This window comes from Lipophrys pholis (genome assembly GCF_963383615.2).
Source record: "Lipophrys pholis genome assembly, chromosome: 16".
In the NCBI taxonomy this organism is placed as follows: Eukaryota; Metazoa; Chordata; class Actinopteri; order Blenniiformes; family Blenniidae; genus Lipophrys; species Lipophrys pholis.
In genome coordinates, this window is record NC_137634.1 from 1,593,713 (window position 1) to 1,612,427 (window position 18,715).

The 18,715-nt window shown below is 48.5% G+C and overlaps 1 protein-coding gene across 1 annotated transcript in view; it reads right to left on the bottom strand.

Moving 5' to 3' along the window:
• Nucleotides 1-18,715, bottom strand: part of LOC308121679 (homeobox protein PKNOX2-like) — an 82,471-nt gene that overhangs the window by 23,008 nt on the left and 40,748 nt on the right. The window contains exons 3-4 of the mRNA XM_080483069.1: nt 11,418-11,524; nt 9,096-9,232 (exon numbers count right to left, since the gene is read on the bottom strand). Coding sequence (XP_080339195.1) covers nt 9,096-9,232; nt 11,418-11,501 — 221 coding nt within the window. The 5' untranslated portion in view covers nt 11,502-11,524. The remainder of the gene's footprint in view (nt 1-9,095; nt 9,233-11,417; nt 11,525-18,715) is intronic.

Below are 18,715 nucleotides of genomic sequence, written 5' to 3' on the forward strand. Positions count from 1 at the left end.
AGTACGTACAGCGCAGGGCGTAGGTACACGCTACACACTACACTGTACTGTAGGCGCAGTCGTCTTCCAGCTGACGTAGCTGACGTAGCTGACGTAGCTGACGTAACGTCGATGTCGAGGCTTTAGAAGAATCACGGTTCCTCGTCTTCACATATCGCTTACATATAGGGTATGAATTAGCATTTCATAAGAACTGGTATCGGTATTCGTTATCAGCAAGAAGCTAAAGGATAGTACTCATACTCGTCCTCTAATAGTGGTGACGGTGTATCCGTACATTGTACAGTACTACTGTAGAGTACTGTAGTGGTGGTGTTTCCCAGTACTACGTATTCCTGGCGTTTCTTAGAGTCTGGGATTGTTATTTCAGTCTTTATTGAGCCGTTTTGGTTTGGTGGTTCCATCGCTTCATAGGCGCCTGTCAGCCTCCTCACTTCCCCGACTCTTTATATTCTTCGTGTGAATAGTTCAATAATATTTGGCTCTTTGGATTCTGTGTATACGACCACTTCCTTTGTAAATGAAAGTACAGTAATTGAATTTCGATCTGCTTTGTCTGAAAGTTCCAGAAGAGCCACGGATGGTCCTGTGGTGTGGGTCGACTGATCCAGAAGGGTTTGATCCTGGAAGTGAGCAGAGAAGAAGACCAGGACCTGCAGCAGCGTGAGAACTCCAATGGAACCACGGAGAACTCCGAGGAGCCGGCCATGTTTGCGGCTCTCGCAATAATCTGGCAGGCCACCGGGGGGGAGGAGAGCGGAGGGGTGGCGGGTGGTTAGTGAGCGAGTCTGTGATGGGGTGGGGTGTGGCGGGGTTGGGGGGGGGGGGGCCCGTCGCTCTGCTTCCCACTGTTTGTCAGTCTAATCAACGTCCCCCCCATATGTAACCCCCCCAATATCAGAACCAGTCTGTGATGGAGCCCTGCTGAGTCCTTAACCCCCCATCCCCAGGCTGTGTGTGTGTGTGTGTGTGTGTGTGTGTGTGTGTGTGTGTGTGTGTGTGTGTGTGTGTGTGTGTGTGTGTGTGTGTGTGTGTGTGTGTGTGTGTGTGTGTGTGTGTGTGTGTGTGTGTGATGAAACCAGTATAGAAACAGCCCTGCTGTTGAACTGTAATCATCCTTTTCAGTTCTGAAGAGAATAAACAGTTTCCTCAGTGTTTCTACTCAACGACAAACTAAAACTAAAACTAAAACTTAAACAATCCGACGTTTGGTTCTCATCGTCGCCAGAACAGGAGGTTCCAAATGATAACGATACCCATTCTGTCCACTGGGTGGTGGTAGTGAGTCACCGGGGATAAAGGAGTGACTACTCGCCATCTAATGGTACAAAGTGATACTGCAGGAGAGGATTTCTGTTGCCAGCTGCTGCGGAGGGGGCGGAGCCAAGAGATGAAATACTGAGATGAATCCAATTGTTGTTGGACGCAGCAGGTTCCGTGTTTTATGTGAGGATTAGGATTCAGCCTGTAAAGCTTCAGTACAGCTCAGGAGGATGAAGTGGAGAAACAGAGCCGACGCCTCTAAATGGAAGCAAAGTGGCCATAAAGCAGGCATCCCATAATACAATTCATTCATTCATTCAACAAAAGAAAACACATCATCTGTTAGCCCGGGCTCTCGGGCTCCTGACTTTCTGTTAATTAAATAAAAATGAGCCATAAGCTCAGATTAAAGGTGTGAAGATCAGTAAGGATTCACCCTCTCATTCTACTGCGAGTTAACACATAAACAATGATAAAGGAACAACATGGTACTTTACAAATAAACACATTTATTGATTTATAGGAAAATCTGTCATAAAAGCTGATTTTGACATATTTTTAAAATCTTTTTTTAATGTATTGAGTAATTTATATAAAATAATTCACTAAACTGAAGTATTAACATCGTATCTCATATATATACCTGAATCAGTTTAGTGTCATTAAAACTATCTTGTCATATGTTTCATTTGTGCTACATATTTACACTTTTAAACTTTTAAATGTTTTCATATATCTGTGGAGCCTCATGACTTAAAACGGTCAAAATTCTAAATTGTTACACAATGTAAATATTTTGTGTGGAATATACTGTGAGATACTACAAAATGTGTACTTAAACGTGTATTTTGCTATGGGGAAAGAGGCGTCACAATAACCTGCTGCAATAGTAACACAAACAGCGTTTTTAGGAATTTGAGTGTTTTGAATGTTTCGTCTCGTTCTAAGTGAAATCCTAAAATGAAGAAATGTTATCATGGCTACATCCAGGAGCGTTTTATTCTGAAATGTGACGTATGAACCCTTTGAAAATGATTTGTTCAGCCAACTTCAGTAGCTTGTCCTGCTCCTAGGAAGTCAGAGCTCATTGGCGCCTCCAACAGGCCGGTGCGTCACCTAGATCTATAGTAAATAGATCTATAGTAAATAGATCTATGGTAAATAGATCTATAGTAAATAGATCTATAGTATATAGATCTATGGTAAATAGATCTATAGTAAATAGATCTATGGTAAATACATCTATAGTAAATAGATCTATAGTAAATAGATCTATGGTAAATAGATCTATAGTAAATAGATCTATGGTAAATAGATCTATGGTGACGTCACTGAGTTCCAGATATCCTTCTTCCTGAATCGTGACTCTTTTAGTTAAAAAAAACGGACTTTTGAATTCTACATGTGTTTTTCGCACTTATATAACGCACTTTATGTTGGACTCAGCCAGTCGTCCTTCGCTCGTCTCCAGTTAGTTCAGAACGCTGCAGCCCGCCTTCTAACTGGAGCAGGTAAGAGGGAGCACATAACACCCGTTCTGGCGTCTCTCCACTGGCTGCCTGTGCATTTTAGAATTCGTTTTAAGATTCTTTTATTTGTTTTTAAATCTCTGAATGGTCTTGCCCCGCCCTACCTCTCTGAGCTGCTCCACCCCTACACCCCTGCTCGGTGCCTCCGGTCAGCTGATCAGCTTCTTCTGGAGGTACCGAGGTCCAAACGAAAGCTCAGAGGGGACAGAGCCTTTTCTGTTGCAGCCCCTCTGTTGTGGAATGAGCTCCACTGCCCGTCAGACAATCCTCCTCACTGTCCACTTTTAAAACTAATCTTAAAACCCACTTTTATTCCTTGGCTTTTAACCATGTTTGAGACTCTGTCCCTGGTTTTATTGTTGCCAATCTATTGTTTGTTGATTGTATTTCACTGTTTTTACTCTTTACTGTACTTCTTTATTTTAGTCTTTTATTGGAAAGCACTTTGGCCTCAGCCACAACTGTTTTAAAGTGCTGGATAAATAAAGCTGACTTGACTTGACTTGACTTTTTCAGACCTCAGCAGAACCTCTTTGAAGAAGATTTAGATTTTCTATCTGGATTCTTATATATATAACACATAATTTACTCTACTGACCTCAGGACCTGGAACGAGACCTCGGCCTATAAAACCTCTTCACCTGGACTCTTTCAACTCTTCACATAATATTTTAAAATAAACCTCAATTCTATGAACGTCAGCCTTTCAATCAGGGATTTTCTGGGGCGTTTTAAAGAAAAGCAGGATCTAATATGTAAATCAACTCGATTCTACGACTCTGCACATATTCGTGATTTTTCAGCAAAGCGTCGACGCACCGTGTGACATAAAACCTGAGATGTCTTCACACACCGAGTCGCATCCTGCTCTTCAAGCAGATGTTTAATCAAATCTTCTCATCTCATCACTCCTGCAGGAACTTTCTCCAAACTTTTGCTCCTAAATCTGAGTGATTGTCGCTGGAATTGAGGCGTTTGACGCAGATAAACTGCAGAAAAGGTAAAGATCAGACGTGGGGATTTGACAGAAGCTTGATTTGGAGGCGTGGTGACGCTCTGATGTGTTGCACTGCCGCGTGCAATCGCAGAACAAACCCCCCAGACTGGAGGAGGTGAGGAGCACATAAAGCAGTGAGCGACAGGTGCTTGTGAGGAAAAGCTGTTTGGATTGTTGGTGCAGAAACACTCGTCTCGGCGAGGAAACAGAACCGAGGCGGGATGTTGGTCGTGTTTCCAGAGGGGATCGCTGCACAGCTGTGAAGAGCAAATGTTCTCCTCGGTGTTTGCTGGAGGCCACGCTCGTGCCAAGAGAAGAGAACACGGATTACTAAGTTGCACGAGCAAAGAAACAAACATAAAAAGTGAAAGAAGAAAAAAACAGGAAAGTAAATTTCAGGATTTTCTTTGTCATTGAGCGGCGAGGAAACTCATGAGAAGAGACAAAGAAACGGCCAATCAGAGCTCCTGAGCTGTGACACCGTTTACTGCAGCGGCGGAGGGTTTGTAGCATTAACAGACTTTATGGTGCGTTAAGGAAGAAGCAGGAAGCCAAGCCGCTACACCCAACAACCAGCGTTTTCAGCTCACTGCATTCACCACCTAGAACCCTTTCACCTAGAACCCTATCAGCTAGAACCCTATCACCTAGAACCCTTTCACCCACAACCCTATCAGCTAGAACCCTATCACCTAGAACCCTATCAGCTAGAACCCTATCACCTAGAACCCTATCAGCTAGAACCCTATCAGCTAGAACCCTATCACCTAGAACCCTTTCACCCAGAACCCTTTCACCTAGAACCCTATCAGCTAGAACCCTATCAGCTAGAACCCTATCACCTAGAACCCTATCACCTAGAACCCTATCAGCTAGAACCCTATCACCTAGAACCCTATCAGCTAGAACCCTATCAGCTAGAACCCTATCACCTAGAACCCTTTCACCCAGAACCCTTTCACCTAGAACCCTATCAGCTAGAACCCTATCAGCTAGAACCCTATCACCTAGAACCCTATCAACTAGAACGCTATCAGCTAGGATGCTATCAGAATGCTATCAGCTAGGATGCTATCAGAACGCTATCAGCTAGGACGCTATCAGAACGCTATCAGCTAGGACGCTATCAGCTAAGATGCTATCAGCTAGGATGCTATCAGAATGCCATCAGCTAGGATGCTATCAGAACGCCATCAGCTAGGACGCTATCAGCTAGGATGCTATCAGTTAGGACGTTTTCAGCTAGGACACGTTTCGCTAGGACGCTATCAGCTAGGATGTTTTCAGCTAGGATGTTTTCAGCTAGGATGCTATCAGCTCAGAAGTATTCAGCTAGGACATGTTTAGCTAGGATGCTATCAGCTCAGAAGTATTCAGCTAGGACATGTTCAGCTAGGATGCTATCAGCTCAGAAGTATTCAGCTAGGACATGGTTAACTAGGATGTTTTCAGCTACAACATGTTTAGCTAGGATGCTATCAGCTATGATGTTTTCAGCTAGGATGCTATTAGCTAAGAAGTTTTCAGCTAGGACATGTTTAGCTAGGATGCTATCAGCTAGGACGTTTTCAGCTACGATGCTATCAGCTAGAATGCTATCAGCTGGGATGTTCACAGCTAGGACAAATTTAGCTAGGATGCTATCAGCTAGGACGTTTTCAGCTAGGACACATTTAGCTAGGATGCTATCAGCTGGGACATATACAGCCAGGACATGTTTAGCTAGGATGCTATCAGCTAGGACGTTTTCAGCTCCTCCTCCCGACTCACACGAGGATGTTTCTGCTCTATTCTGACGCCTCTTTCAATTCAACACTGATTTCCCTCTTGGAGACGAGTCAGCCTCCGTCAGCCTCCGTCAGCCTCCGTCAGCCTCCGTCAGCCTCCCTCGGCGGTTCGACTGTCGCATCCGCAACTTTAAAACCAGTGAAAAACAAAAGCCTTGGCTGGCTGTTTAATAAGACGCAGAGAAGCCAGAAGGATCTTTATCGTAAATGCCACAACTCATTAGGCTAATTACCCGATCACACGTTCACTCTGCTGCTAATAAGAGAGTCGGCAGCGAGAGCGAGCGGCGGAGAGGAAACACACGTCTCCTCGTAAAGCTGCATTCCTGCAATTAGTGAGAAGAAACAATAAAGCCACAGACTTCCTGAGCAAAATAATTAAAGGAAAAGTGTGAGACGCTGACTGTCGATGCTTTCACTCCTTTTCAAAGTGTTCAGCCTCACCGCGGCTCCGATTCGCTGTTTTTCTGGTTTCTGGTGGAAAAACTCGAGTCGCTGCTGGAAACGAAGGTGAACTCAAGTTTAGCTGTTTATAGGAAGTTAAGGTGTGTTCAGTCACCAGCATTCACAACCTGCTGAATACTGAGCGCCATGCACTGTCATGTGACCTCCAGGATCAAGATCATCAAGTTGTGGAGGTCTACAAGGTTCTGGTCCAGAGGTTTTTCTATTGGTTTAGGTCTGGAGGAGGTCCAGGTCCGTCTGAGGTCCCCCATTCTGCAACAGCCATTCCCTGATGATGCCTCCTCCATGCTGCTGATGCACTGTGGTCTATGAAGACCATGAGGTCTGTTCAACCTGCTGATGGTTCTGGGCTCGGTGGTCTGAGAACCTGGAGGTTCAGTTGTTGGTTCTGGTTTCTGGTCAGAATGTGAACCTGAGTGATCCGTTTACAGATCAAACTGCTAGGAATGTTTCCTCGTTAGAGAACAGCAGGTCCAGGGGTCATATGGGGCAGTTCAGGAGCCAAATGGGGCAGTTCAGGGGTAGTTCAGGAGCCATATGGGGCAGTTCAAGAACCCTATGGGGCAGTTCAGGAGCCATGTAGGGCAGTTCAGGGGTCATATTGGGCAGTTCAGGAGGCATGTGGGGCAGTTCAGGGGTCTTATGGGGCAGTTCAGGAGCCATGTAGGGCAGTTCAGGGGTCATATGGAGCAGTTCAGGAGCCATGTGGGGCAGCTCAGGAGCCATATGGGGCAGTTCAAGAACCCTATGGGGCAGTTCAGGAGCCATGTAGGGCAGTTCAGGGGTCATATGGGGCAGTTCAGGAGGCATGTGGGGCAGTTCAGGGGTCTTATGGGGCAGTTCAGGAGCCATGTAGGGCAGTTCAGGGGTCATGTGGGGCAGTTCAGGAGCCATGTGGGGCAGCTCAGGAGCCATATGGGGCAGTTCAGGGGTCATATGGGGCAGTTCAAGAGCCCTATGGGGCAGTTCAGGAGCCATATGGGGCAGTTCAGGAGCCATGTGGGGCAGTTCTGGGGTCATATGGAGTCAAATGTTAAAAAAAATTGTTTCCTTAACTTCTGTATGGAACTTTTTAAATTTTACTGCAGAAACTAGAACCTCCAGATGTTCCGTTATCTTAATGTTTGTTTCTGTGATCAAACCAGACGGTTGGAGTCGTTTTCAGACGAGGTTCCGCAGTGGAGGTCCAACTGCTTCTCCTTCACATTCACACCTTCACTCCACGGTACAGGTGAGGTCAAGGTGAGGTCAAGGTGAAGTCAAGGTGAAGTCAAGGTGAAGTCAAGGTGAAGTCGAGGTGAGGTCAAGGTGAGGTCAAGGTGAAGTCATGGAGAGGTCAAGGTGAGGTCAAGGTTAAATTGGTGTAAAGCCAGGGGCTAACTGCAGGTTAAGCTAACTCCTTGTAGCCACATTTCAGGAATATAAAGTATTTAAAATCTTCAGTAAAAACTACAACATAACACGACATCCTGAATATTAAAGTCCTTAAACACACTAATTCACCTTCAGGGATGAATTAGCATGTAAGCTAACCAATGCTAACCTGAACCCTGTTACAGTTCAGAGCCGGTTGATCTTCACTGGAGCCCATTAAATTAAAAATACTATAGTAGATAACACTCTATACTAGATAACATACTATACTAGACAACACTATACTAGATAACAAACTATACTAGATAACATACTGTACTACAAAAAATACTATACTAGATAAAATACTGATTCGAATTCGTCACAACAGACACTGAGGCGAGAAAACATTCAAGCGTCATCTGATTGGACTGTCGGGTGGCTTCTGTCATCTGATTGGACGGGTGGCTGTTCTGAGTCCGGCCCCGCCCCCACACCCCTCCCCCACTACTGAACCGAGCTAGCTGCTGCAGCTTCATGCTAAACGCTGGATTGTTGGTGTGAAGCTGCTCCTTCAGTCAGCCTCTGAGTCACTGTTAGTGCACGTGTGTGTGTGTGCACGTGTGTGTGTGCACGTGTGTGTGTGCACGTGTGTGTGTGCACGTGTGTGTAAGCATGTGTGCGGGAGCCCGTGCCCCTCCCCCTCCTCCATGTTAGCAACTATTTTACATTAATTAACGCAGCCGGCGTCAGTATCATTAGCATTAATGTATTCTCTGTAGAAGAGAAGCTGGATGTACCGTAAATACCCACCAGTCTAACTCACAGACCCGCCGGAAACCCCTCTGGACCACCAGCAGCACCTTCAGAGTGCCTCCAAACATCAAAGCCCACCCTGTATTACCCAGAAGACCCCCCCCAAGTTAGTCCACCCCCCCTTCCATCCCAGTTCCCCCCCCCCGACTCAATCAACATCCACCTCGACTCAGTCTGCACCCATTAACTCAGTCCCCCCCCCCGCCACCACCGAGTCAGTCTCAACCCCCCCTTGTCACCCCCCCCCCCTTGTCCCACCCCGAGTCAAACTCTTTGTTGTTGTGCTGAATCCACCAGAAAATCTGATTTAAATTGTCTGTACATTTTGAATAATTTACGTCATTAATAGATAGTGCGCATGTGAGTGAGTGTGTGTGTGTGTGTGTGTGTGTGTGTGTGTGTGTGTGTGTGTGTGTGTGTCTGGGCGGGGGGGTGGGAACCCATAATTTGATATATTTTCAAAATTATTTGAAGACATTTTCTTCAGATGTAAAATTTTCATGTCACCTCCTGGGACACACACACACACACACACACACACACACACACACACACACACACACACACACACACACACACACACAGTCCTTTACTCCCCATCAGGATCTGTGACGTGAATAAGAATCCCCCCGACGTGTCTGACAGGTGAAGCTCTGGACCCTCTGAGGAGGGGCTTACCTTTGAAAGTGACTGTCGGCGTGAAAGAGAAATAAACGATGTTTTAAGAGTCAGCTGACACAGAATCAACGACAGCGAGCGGAGGGCCAGACGAATGGCCGCTCCAGCAGCGATTCAGACGCCGTGGCGACATTCAGAGTGAGATTAAACACAAGCTGCTGCCTCCGGCGCCATTTAGCAATGGGGGGGGTGGGGGGGGTCACCAACCTGTAAACTGCCCTCTTGTCAGATTCCAGTTGGGCCTGGGGGTCAAGGGTCACGCTGACGGAGGTGTTCCCCGCCGCCGAGGCTGCTGGGATGTGGACCTGTGGGGTCTTGGCGTTCTGCTGGCTGGTGCCCGTCATCTGGAGACACACACAGAGAAACACACTGAACACACACTGCACAGGACGGAGGAGTGTGTGTGTGTGTGTGTGTGTGTGTGTGTGTGTGTGTGTGTGTGTGTGTGTGTGTGTGTGTGTGTGTGTGTGTTAAATTTACACTCCAAAGTGTAAAAGAAACAAAAGAGACCAGGATATCGTAACTTTTGGATTATAAGTAACTGTATTTTTTGAGATGTTTGGCCGCTCGTGCAAATTTTCCTGAGAAGCGACTTATATACCAAACTATACCATCTGTGACCACCAGATGTCACTGAATGACCACAGAAAGCTGCTACAGTGAGACCTCCAATACGTCTGGAACTGTGTGCGTGTGCGTGTGCGTGTGCGTGTGCGTGTGTGTGTGTGTGTGTGTGTGTGTGTGTGTGTGTGTGTGTGTGTGTGTGTGTGTGTGTGTGTGTGTGTGTGACCAGGGTCTCCAGCTGGGCGAGAGGAGGGAGGATCATGAGACACACCTGAGCCTCATCACCTCACCTACGTCTGCAAAAACAAACACACAACTACTGGTCTCTGATACGTAATACGTGCTCATGTCTTTGTCTTCAAACTCTCCAGCAGGAGCAACCCGACAGGTGAGTGACGCCTGGTGGGCGGACCCTGACCCTACAGCACCCGACAGGTGAGTGACCCCTGGTGGGCGGAGCCTGACCCTACAGCACCTGACAGGTGAGTGACGCCTGGTGGGCGGAGCCTGACCCTACAGCACCTGACAGGTGAGTGACGCCTGGTGGGCGGAGCCTAGCAGAATGAAAACACGCTACCCTTTGCATCCTAACTTCACTTCTCTTTTATTTCTGCTTCATGTCTCAGACGTGGGAGTTTTCAGTTTGGGGCAATTGCATTTGCATTTAATAGCTGTTAAGAGAATGAGGCTGGGGTCAAATTACACCCACACTGCTAAAAAAAGAACATTTCCAGACTGGTTTGAACTGAGGATCAAACTTCATTGTAGTTGTTGGAAAATGTGATTAAAAACCAAAGATCTAAGAAATGTCAATGTGTGATTCTAATTATGATCACCTGCAGAACATGAACGTCACAGAAATCATCAGAAAGTGTCGAGACGCGTCTGAAACGCCGCCGCTTGGAGAAAAAGTCCTGGATTAATTGTTTCATCATCTGGGATCATGAATATGAGCAGAAACATGCAGCTTCCTGTGACTCTGCTCTGTTCAGTGGCTCTTATCCCCCTTTACACCCCCCCCCCCCCCCACACACACACACACACACTCACACACCTCCCCCTTTTCCTTATTTTGGAGTGGGGGGGCTTTGGGGGGGAATGAGAGGAAGCTTCAAGTCTTAATCCCGACACCAAATGGAAAATAAATTAGCTTCTTCACACTTAACTAGCTCTCATTTGCATTTTGCAGCTCGGGACGTGCCCCTCCCCCGGCAGTAATCCTCCAGTGGGGTGGGGGGTGGGGGGGTTGGGGGTTGGGGGCTTGGGTTCACTTGACCCTGCTCCACGTCACCTGTGCAGGTCCACCGTCCAACAGGTGAGTTAGGCTTCATTAATTCCACTGACCTGTCGGTGGCGTAGATGAACGAGTGGCCCACTCCACTCATTGGGAAACCAAGATCAGCAGCGAGCAACAGTGAGGCTGATGTCAAATTACAGGAAGTTAATTCCGTGTGGAGCCGGAGTTCAGACACTTCAGGTTTCACACTCGTGAATAAGTAGTTTAGACGTGTTTGTCACAGATTCCCACCAGCGGCTGACATGCCGATGGATGCTGGGGTCAAATTACAAGAGCGATGGAATTTCTGAAAAGTCGTTGACAGAGGGTGAACACATGAAAACACGCTAAAGGCTGCAAACCACAAGTAAGTAGTTTTTTTTTACATTTCTTAATTAAATTACAAAACTATTTTCGTTTTAAAGTTTTTCTGCGTCAGCAGATGGACTATTTACCACGGCGGAGATGCGCATGCGCAGTAACAGCGCTGTGTCGCCTCCGACAGTCTCCGGTGAAGAAGAGTTCCACCTTGAGAGCCGGAATAAAAAAGTGACAGTTGCAGTGGATCTGAACGCCGGCGTCGTGTAAACAAACCCTCCAAAGTGAGGAACGTTGAGCGGTTACACTGGTCTATGTTGTGGTGTGACCGGGGGCCTGAGTGGGACCGGGAGTGTGGTTCTGGTCCTCACCTGTTGGCTCTCCTGGTACGATGGCGGAGGAACGCTCTGGGTGGCCATCATGGTCACTGCAGGCTCCGGGGACACATGTTGCATCGTGGGACGGCGTCACATGGAGACTGAGGCGGCGGTGGAGCGAGGCCGGGAGACAGAGCGGAAAAAAAGAGAGCGAAGAACATGAATCCAGTGTCGGGTCAATTTTATTCCAGCCACCAGGTGGTGCTGTGATGAAATGATCATTGAGGGATGGTGGCTCCGCCCCCCAGCGTTCCGAGCAGGAAGCAAACAAAGCGGTACAAACGGAACAACGGCGGCGGAACTACTTAATGTAGCAGCAGGTTCATAACGACACCGCAAACAAACCGAGTTTGTGTTTACCGATTACAGCCGCTCTGCTTGTTTACTAATTACAGCTGGCTCCAACGCTCCGCGGCGGCGGCGGCGTGGCGCCGGAGTCACCTTGGTCGCCGCGGCGCCATCAGCGAGCCAATCAAGACGGCTAATTAGGGCTCTAGTTGCCGGGCTAATTGCTATTGGCCGGGACCCCACAGGGCTGAGGGCCGTACCCTGTGGAACTCCGTCTGTAAGCGTCGCCCCCGCCCCCGATGAGGGGGCTAATTGGTGCAGCAGTATACACACACACACACACACACACACACACACACACACACACACACACACACACACACACGAACACACACACACACCACCACAGCAGGCTCCTATAGGCGAGCACAGCTGGACGCCCCCCCCCCCCCCCTGCAGGTAACCTCAGTGCGTCGCCATGACGAGAAGCTGCTAATGTGGCCGCAGGGAGCTGCTTTGATGAATGTCACAGGAAACGTTCTGAAAGCTTTTGTCACATTCGACGGCGTTCGGGAGTCGCCGTCAACAAAGTTCACTTCAAGCGATGACGCGCGTCGACAAACCAGCGCCGAAACCCGGAGCCTCATCGGAGAAAAGGTCCCGTAACGCCACATAAGGCGGCGTGTGTTTGGTGGAAAGGCGGCGGCCGTCACGGCGCTGCAGTCGGACTGTATTGACCGGCAGCCTTTGATTATGAGCTACTGAGATGGAACATCCCAGCCTCAACCTCCCGTTCGCCGCCGGCGCCTCAGGAAATAAACGAGTGCAGTAAATGGAGCCGAGCGCTAAAGCCGTGGGTCCGTCGGCGTGACGCCACGGCCTGATGGCGAAGAACCGTCATCGTCATAGAAGAGCTTTTCTCCAAAACACACAAAGACACACGGAGCAGCACCCATGGCATTCTGGGTAATTCTACAGAATCGGTGCAGTTTGGACTTTTAGGGGGAAAATGAATCTCAACTCATTTTGGTTGAAGAAAAAACATAAACAGCATGAATGTTTATAGAAACTCTGTCTGATCGACGCTTCCAGTGAACTTCTCCTCTCCAGCTCTCACTCCTTCAGATCATCTCACTCCTTCAGATCATCTCACTCCTTCAGAACAGCTCTCACTCCTTCAGATCATCTCACTCCTTCATAACAGCTCACTCCTTCATAACAGCTCACTCCTTCAGATCATCTCACTCCTTCAGAACAGCTATCACTCCTTCAGATCATCTCACTCCTTCATACCAGCTCACTCCTTGAGAACATCTCACTCCTTCAGATCATCTCACTCCTCCAGAACCGATCTCACTCCTTCATAACAGCTCACTCTTTCAGAACAGATCTCACTCCTTCATAACAGCTCTCACTCCTTCAGATCAGCTCACTCCTTCAGATCATATCACTCCTTCATAACAGCTCACTCCTTCAGATCAGCTCACTCCTTCAGAACAGATCTCACTCCTTCATAACAGCTCACTCCTTCAGATCATCTCACTCCTTCATAACAGCTCACTCCTTCAGATCATATCACTCCTTCATAACAGCTCACTCCTTCAGATCAGCTCACTCATTCATAACAGCTCTCACTCCTTCAGATCATATCACTCCTTCAGATCAGCTCACTCCTTCATAACAGCTTACTCCTTCAGATCAGCTCACTCCTTCATAACAGCTCTCACTCCTTCAGATCATATCACTCCTTCATAACAGCTCACTCCTTCAGATCAGCTCACCCCTTCATAACAGCTTACTCCTTCAGATCAGCTCACTCCTTCATACCATCTCACTCCTTCAGATCAGCTCACTCCTTCATAACAGCTTACTCCTTCATACCAGCTCACTCCTTCATAACAACTCACTCCTTCATTCATACAGTCAGAACAGGAGACGAGACGATGGACCTCGTCCAGATCTGGTTAAGAAACGTTTCCTGCTGTTCAGACGTTCACTCAGATGTTGGAGTGAAGCTGGACAACATCTTCTTCTTCTCCCACATTTAAAAGAGAAAAACTCCGACGCCTGTGAGATTTGATTAAAAGGCTCGATGCCCAGAACTTCATCTGCTGGTTGTGTGTGTCTGTTCAGTGAAAACAGTCGTGGCCACATGTGTGTGATTCCGGACTGAACTCCTTATTGGAAATAAAACGGTGTGGTATGTGGATTTTACAGAGCAGCAGCAGAAATTAAACGACTGAACATTTAATCACAAGAAGGTTTGAGTTTAGCACAAAAAAAACCCAATGAGATTATTTGAGTTAAGAACCAAACGTTCTTAAAAGAAATAGAAAGGTCGTCTGAAAACACTGTTATATTTAAAATATATAGTCACATGCAAACTAAATTGGTCTGAATTCTTCACGTATAAATGATGAAAAATGTGTGATTTTATAGGAAATGTTTATTATTTCTAACAAACATTTGAATGAGCCACTAAACGTGTCGACATGATGGAAACCTGAAGGCAGAAAATCAGATGTGACCACAGTTCAACAGTCAGCAGCTGGTTTGACTCAGTGAGCTTCCGCCAGCGTTCGTTTTATTCACTTCAGTTATTTTCTAGTACGAAGACGAAGATCAGAACGCATCAAACGTCGAATCACAATGAGGCTACGTGAGCGTACAGCGCTACATGAGCGTACGGCACTATATGAGCGTGTGGCGCTATATGAGCGTGTGGCACTATATGAGCGAGTGGCGCTACATGAGCGTGCGGCCCTACATGAGCGTGCGGCGCTACATGAGCGTGCGGCGCTACATGAGCGTGCGGCGCTACATGAGCGTGCGGCGCTACATGAGCGTACGGCGCTACATGAGCGTACGGCTCTACATGAGCGTACGGCGCTACATGAGCGTACGGCGCTACATGAGCGTACGGCGCTACATGAGCGTGCGGCGCTACATGAGCGTGTGGCGCTACATGAGCGTGCGGCCCTACATGAGCGTACGGCGCTACATGAGCGAGGGGCGCTACATGAGCGTGCGGCGCTACATGAGCGTGCGGCCCTACATGAGCGTGTGGCGCTACATGAGCGTACGCCGCTACATGAGCGTACGCCGCTACATGAGCGTGCGGCGCTATATGAGCGTGTGGCGCTACATGAGCGTACGCCGCTACATGAGCGTGCGGCGCTATATGAGCGTGTGGCGCTACATGAGCATGCAGCCCTACATGAGCGAGGGGCGCTACATGAGCTTACGGCGCTACATGAGAGTGTGGCGTTACATGAGCGAGCAGCGCTACATGAGCGAGCGGTGCAAGTCACAGCACTAAATGAGGCACGAGCTGCAGCGCTTCAACATAAGCGTGAGGCCAAGCGTCAGCGCTAAATGAGCACGAGGCGCGAGGTGCAGCGCTACATGAGCGTGCGGCGCTACATGAGCGTACGGCGCAACATGAGTGAGCGGCACTACATGAGCGAGGGCCGCTACATGAGCGAGCGGCGCTACATGAGCGTACGGCGCTACATGAGCGTATGGCGCTACATGAGCGTGCGGCGCTACATGAGCGAGCGGCGCCTCGTCTTCACCAACTCTTGTTTGTGCGAGTCACTTTGTGTCCCGATTGCTTCGTCTGGTTTCTCTTCTCATTCCAACTGGTATCAGCTGAAAGGCATCTTCTCCCTTATCAGCCCTCATTTTAATTGCGAATGCAGCGAGCGTGTTAGTGATTAAATGGAAAATTGCACATTAATTGATGAGACTGAAGATAAAGCCATTCCAATTAACGCACTGTATTTTCGGCGGCCGCTCAAGTTTCGCTTGTCCCTCGAAGGAACGAGCCACCAAACGCCAAATTTGAGCAGCCAATGGTGGAACCACAGACTCACTGACGGCTGCCGAGGCGTCAATGTGCAGACGAGAGAGAAACCCATCAGAACGGTTCCCCGGTGAATCCCGACACCCTGAATCCGTCACAAGGCGCTGGGTAACAACTCTGAGCAGCAGAATTCACTTTGAGGACAAATGACATGTTTGTTCCTCAACAAAGGACTTAGAATTATTACAGAGTTCATAATGCATATCAGCTGAAAAGTGCCTGTAGTCGCAATCAAAATTCCAAAGCAAGCATAAAATAGAAAATGAGAAGTAGGCATAAAATTATTCCAACAAACATCAAAGGCTCGGTGAATTTGGATCGGAGGCAGTCGCCCTCTTTCATCGGATTCTGTGCGGCGAGACGCTTCTATTCAGCACTCGATTTTCCAACAATTCTCCGGCCGCCGCTGCAGTGAGGGGAGGCTGCAGTTTCCCTGTGGCGCTGGGAGGAAGACTCTGCTCACGTCGCGGCCCGCGGCCTCCACACCCGGCTGCGTCTGGAGCTGCTGAGGCTGCAGGCCGAGTCGCTCTTCACCGTCGTTCCACTTCCATTAGCCGTGGAACGGAAACGCTTCCCGCTGCAAACGCAGCCGATTAACACAATGTGATTGGCGCACGGCGAGCGGCTTCCCGGAGAACAGCGGCGGCACGCCGAGCTGTGACCCGGCCGCAGCGTCGCACCGGTTCATTAATAAACTCTCATGGCGGGTGATCAACACTTTGCAGCGGAGCGGTGATGGAGGTGACACGCTGGAGGCAACGTGAGGATCCGGTTCACACAAACTGTGAACTGCTCCACACAATAGAGTAGAATAGAATGTTAGCATCCAGCAGGTCCGGGGTTACTGCAGCTCACATACTGGGTGGAGGTGGTGAGTGTGGAGGCCATGGTGACGTGGTTGAAGGCACCAGAAAGGAGGATGATGATGAAGATACTCGGGTGTTTAGTCTGTAATCGAGGTCCAGTCTGCTCCGGCTTTTTAAAATAAAACTTTCGTCCACACGTCACTATGAACACGACTCAGCACGATGTAGTACACATGCCAGGCCTTTAGGGGCGCTGTGACTCACCAAATACACACCAAAAAAAGAAAAGGCAGAAGAAGACACGGACAACGCAGAAACGGAGAAGACACAGAGAATACTGCTGCTCCTCTCAGGACTCCAGAAATCCAACATATCGTCTTACTAAACCAACTATCAGTAGTTCTGCAGCGCCACCTGGAGCACGGAGTCCGCCATTGAACAAGGGCCGCCGCGGGGGAGGTGACATCATCGTCTTCACATAATGTGCGTCTTTGCTCGCCGACAACTCAAAGCCGAGGCGGCGTTTTAAACTTTGATCATGCAGTCAGTGACCTTAATAACGTATTCTGAAAAGCCGTTGCTGCTGAGCGACGTCTTTATCTTCTTTCTTTCACGACACTGAAACCAACCGAGCCGCAGAAGTTTAAATGATCAAGTGATGTTGAAGTTTAGTAAAAACGCAGTGAAACGGTGTTCGGCGCCAACGACCTGGAGCGTGTTGAAGACATGAAGACATGTTGGTCTTTGTTCATCCTGAAAAGTAATACACTACTCCATTACATGTAGAAATGACTTCTAAAACACTTTGTCTCCCCCCTGGTGGCCGATTGCTGCATTGCTCTCAAAACTGTGGGTAAGACCGTGTTACTGCGACTCCAATGTTCTGTCAGTACTACAAATATTCTGTTTGTAAAAGACGTCAGCGGGGAAACAGGAAAGCAGACGGGGAGTTTATAGAACAGAATCACAGGAAGTGCTGCAGTGTTTAGATTTGGGACGTAGCTTTAGGATAAAACGTGAGTCTGTCAGTGATTTTGTTGGATGAGTTTGGTTTGATCAGATCTGTGCGTCCAGACGAGATATCGGCGGCTCTCTGGACGGAGAACCAAGCTGTGAAAGCTCATCTGAACCCTGTGGATCCTCATTAGGTTTGGCTCTCATTAACACTCGGCACCGCCAGCGAGACCCGAAAATAAACCGCCTTGATATTCATGTATACATTTACTGACTTGCTTAAGCGCTTCGTATTGATTAACCAAGCAAACCTTCCAAAACCTCCACAAACAGACTCACAGAGGCAGAAAATAAAGAAAAAAAAAACACTTTCATCAGGACGGGGTGCAAATCTGAGAAGAAATCGGATCAATTCCTCAGATATCACGAGCTGAAAACCAAAAACACCAACAGAAGCTTGTCTGATTCAACCGGCGACCAATTGGACCCACACCTCGGAGTCCAGCAGCTTTCCATAAATAAAACCCGGCACATATTCATGAAAGCAGAGTCGGTGTGTCACAGTTCTGCACCGCGGCGTCAGATCCTCTTTCAAAGTGCTGAAACCGTGACTGATCACAACACTTGAACCCGTCCGATACGCGATCTGATATCACAGCGTCAAAACCTCCTCCTGCTCACAGCTCCTGGCGAGGAGGCCGACCGGCCGCCGCTATGAATAACATTTGGATGTGGGGATGTCACCTTGGTCAGATATTATGCATCTGCAGGAGAGAGAGAGAGATGAATAAATAAATCAGGTGTTTTTGAGTGTGAGTAGGATCTAATCATTGCCTTATTGTGGCGCCTGATTTACAATGCAAACACCGGGAGGCGAGGCCTTGATGGCGTCGAGTAAAACGATGGCGGGAAGGGCAGAATGGTAATGAGGCTGGGGAGGTGGGGGGGTGTGTGGGGGGGTGTGGGGGGGGCTGTGTACACATTTGTGGTCAGACTCGACGAGGAAAATCAGAAAACACACAGATCAGAGCGGCAAACACTGGGGAGCGGGCGGGCATGCAAACACAGCCATGTATATTAATGCACAAGCGCCAAGACTAAACACAGAGAGATGGAGGAGCTTCAACCAGTGTCATCCTGAGGGCAACAACACACACACACACACACACACACACACACACACACACACACACATACACACACACACACACACCGCCCGAGGCGAGCAGTCTAACCAGTGGTCTTCGGGCTACAGATCCCCCCCAGGCTGCTCACATCCAGCAGTCAGGACCCGGTCCACACTCCCAGACCACCTCATTAACCCAGCCCCCCACCCCCACCCCCCTCCTCCACCCAGCCAGCCTCGCTCAGACCTGCAC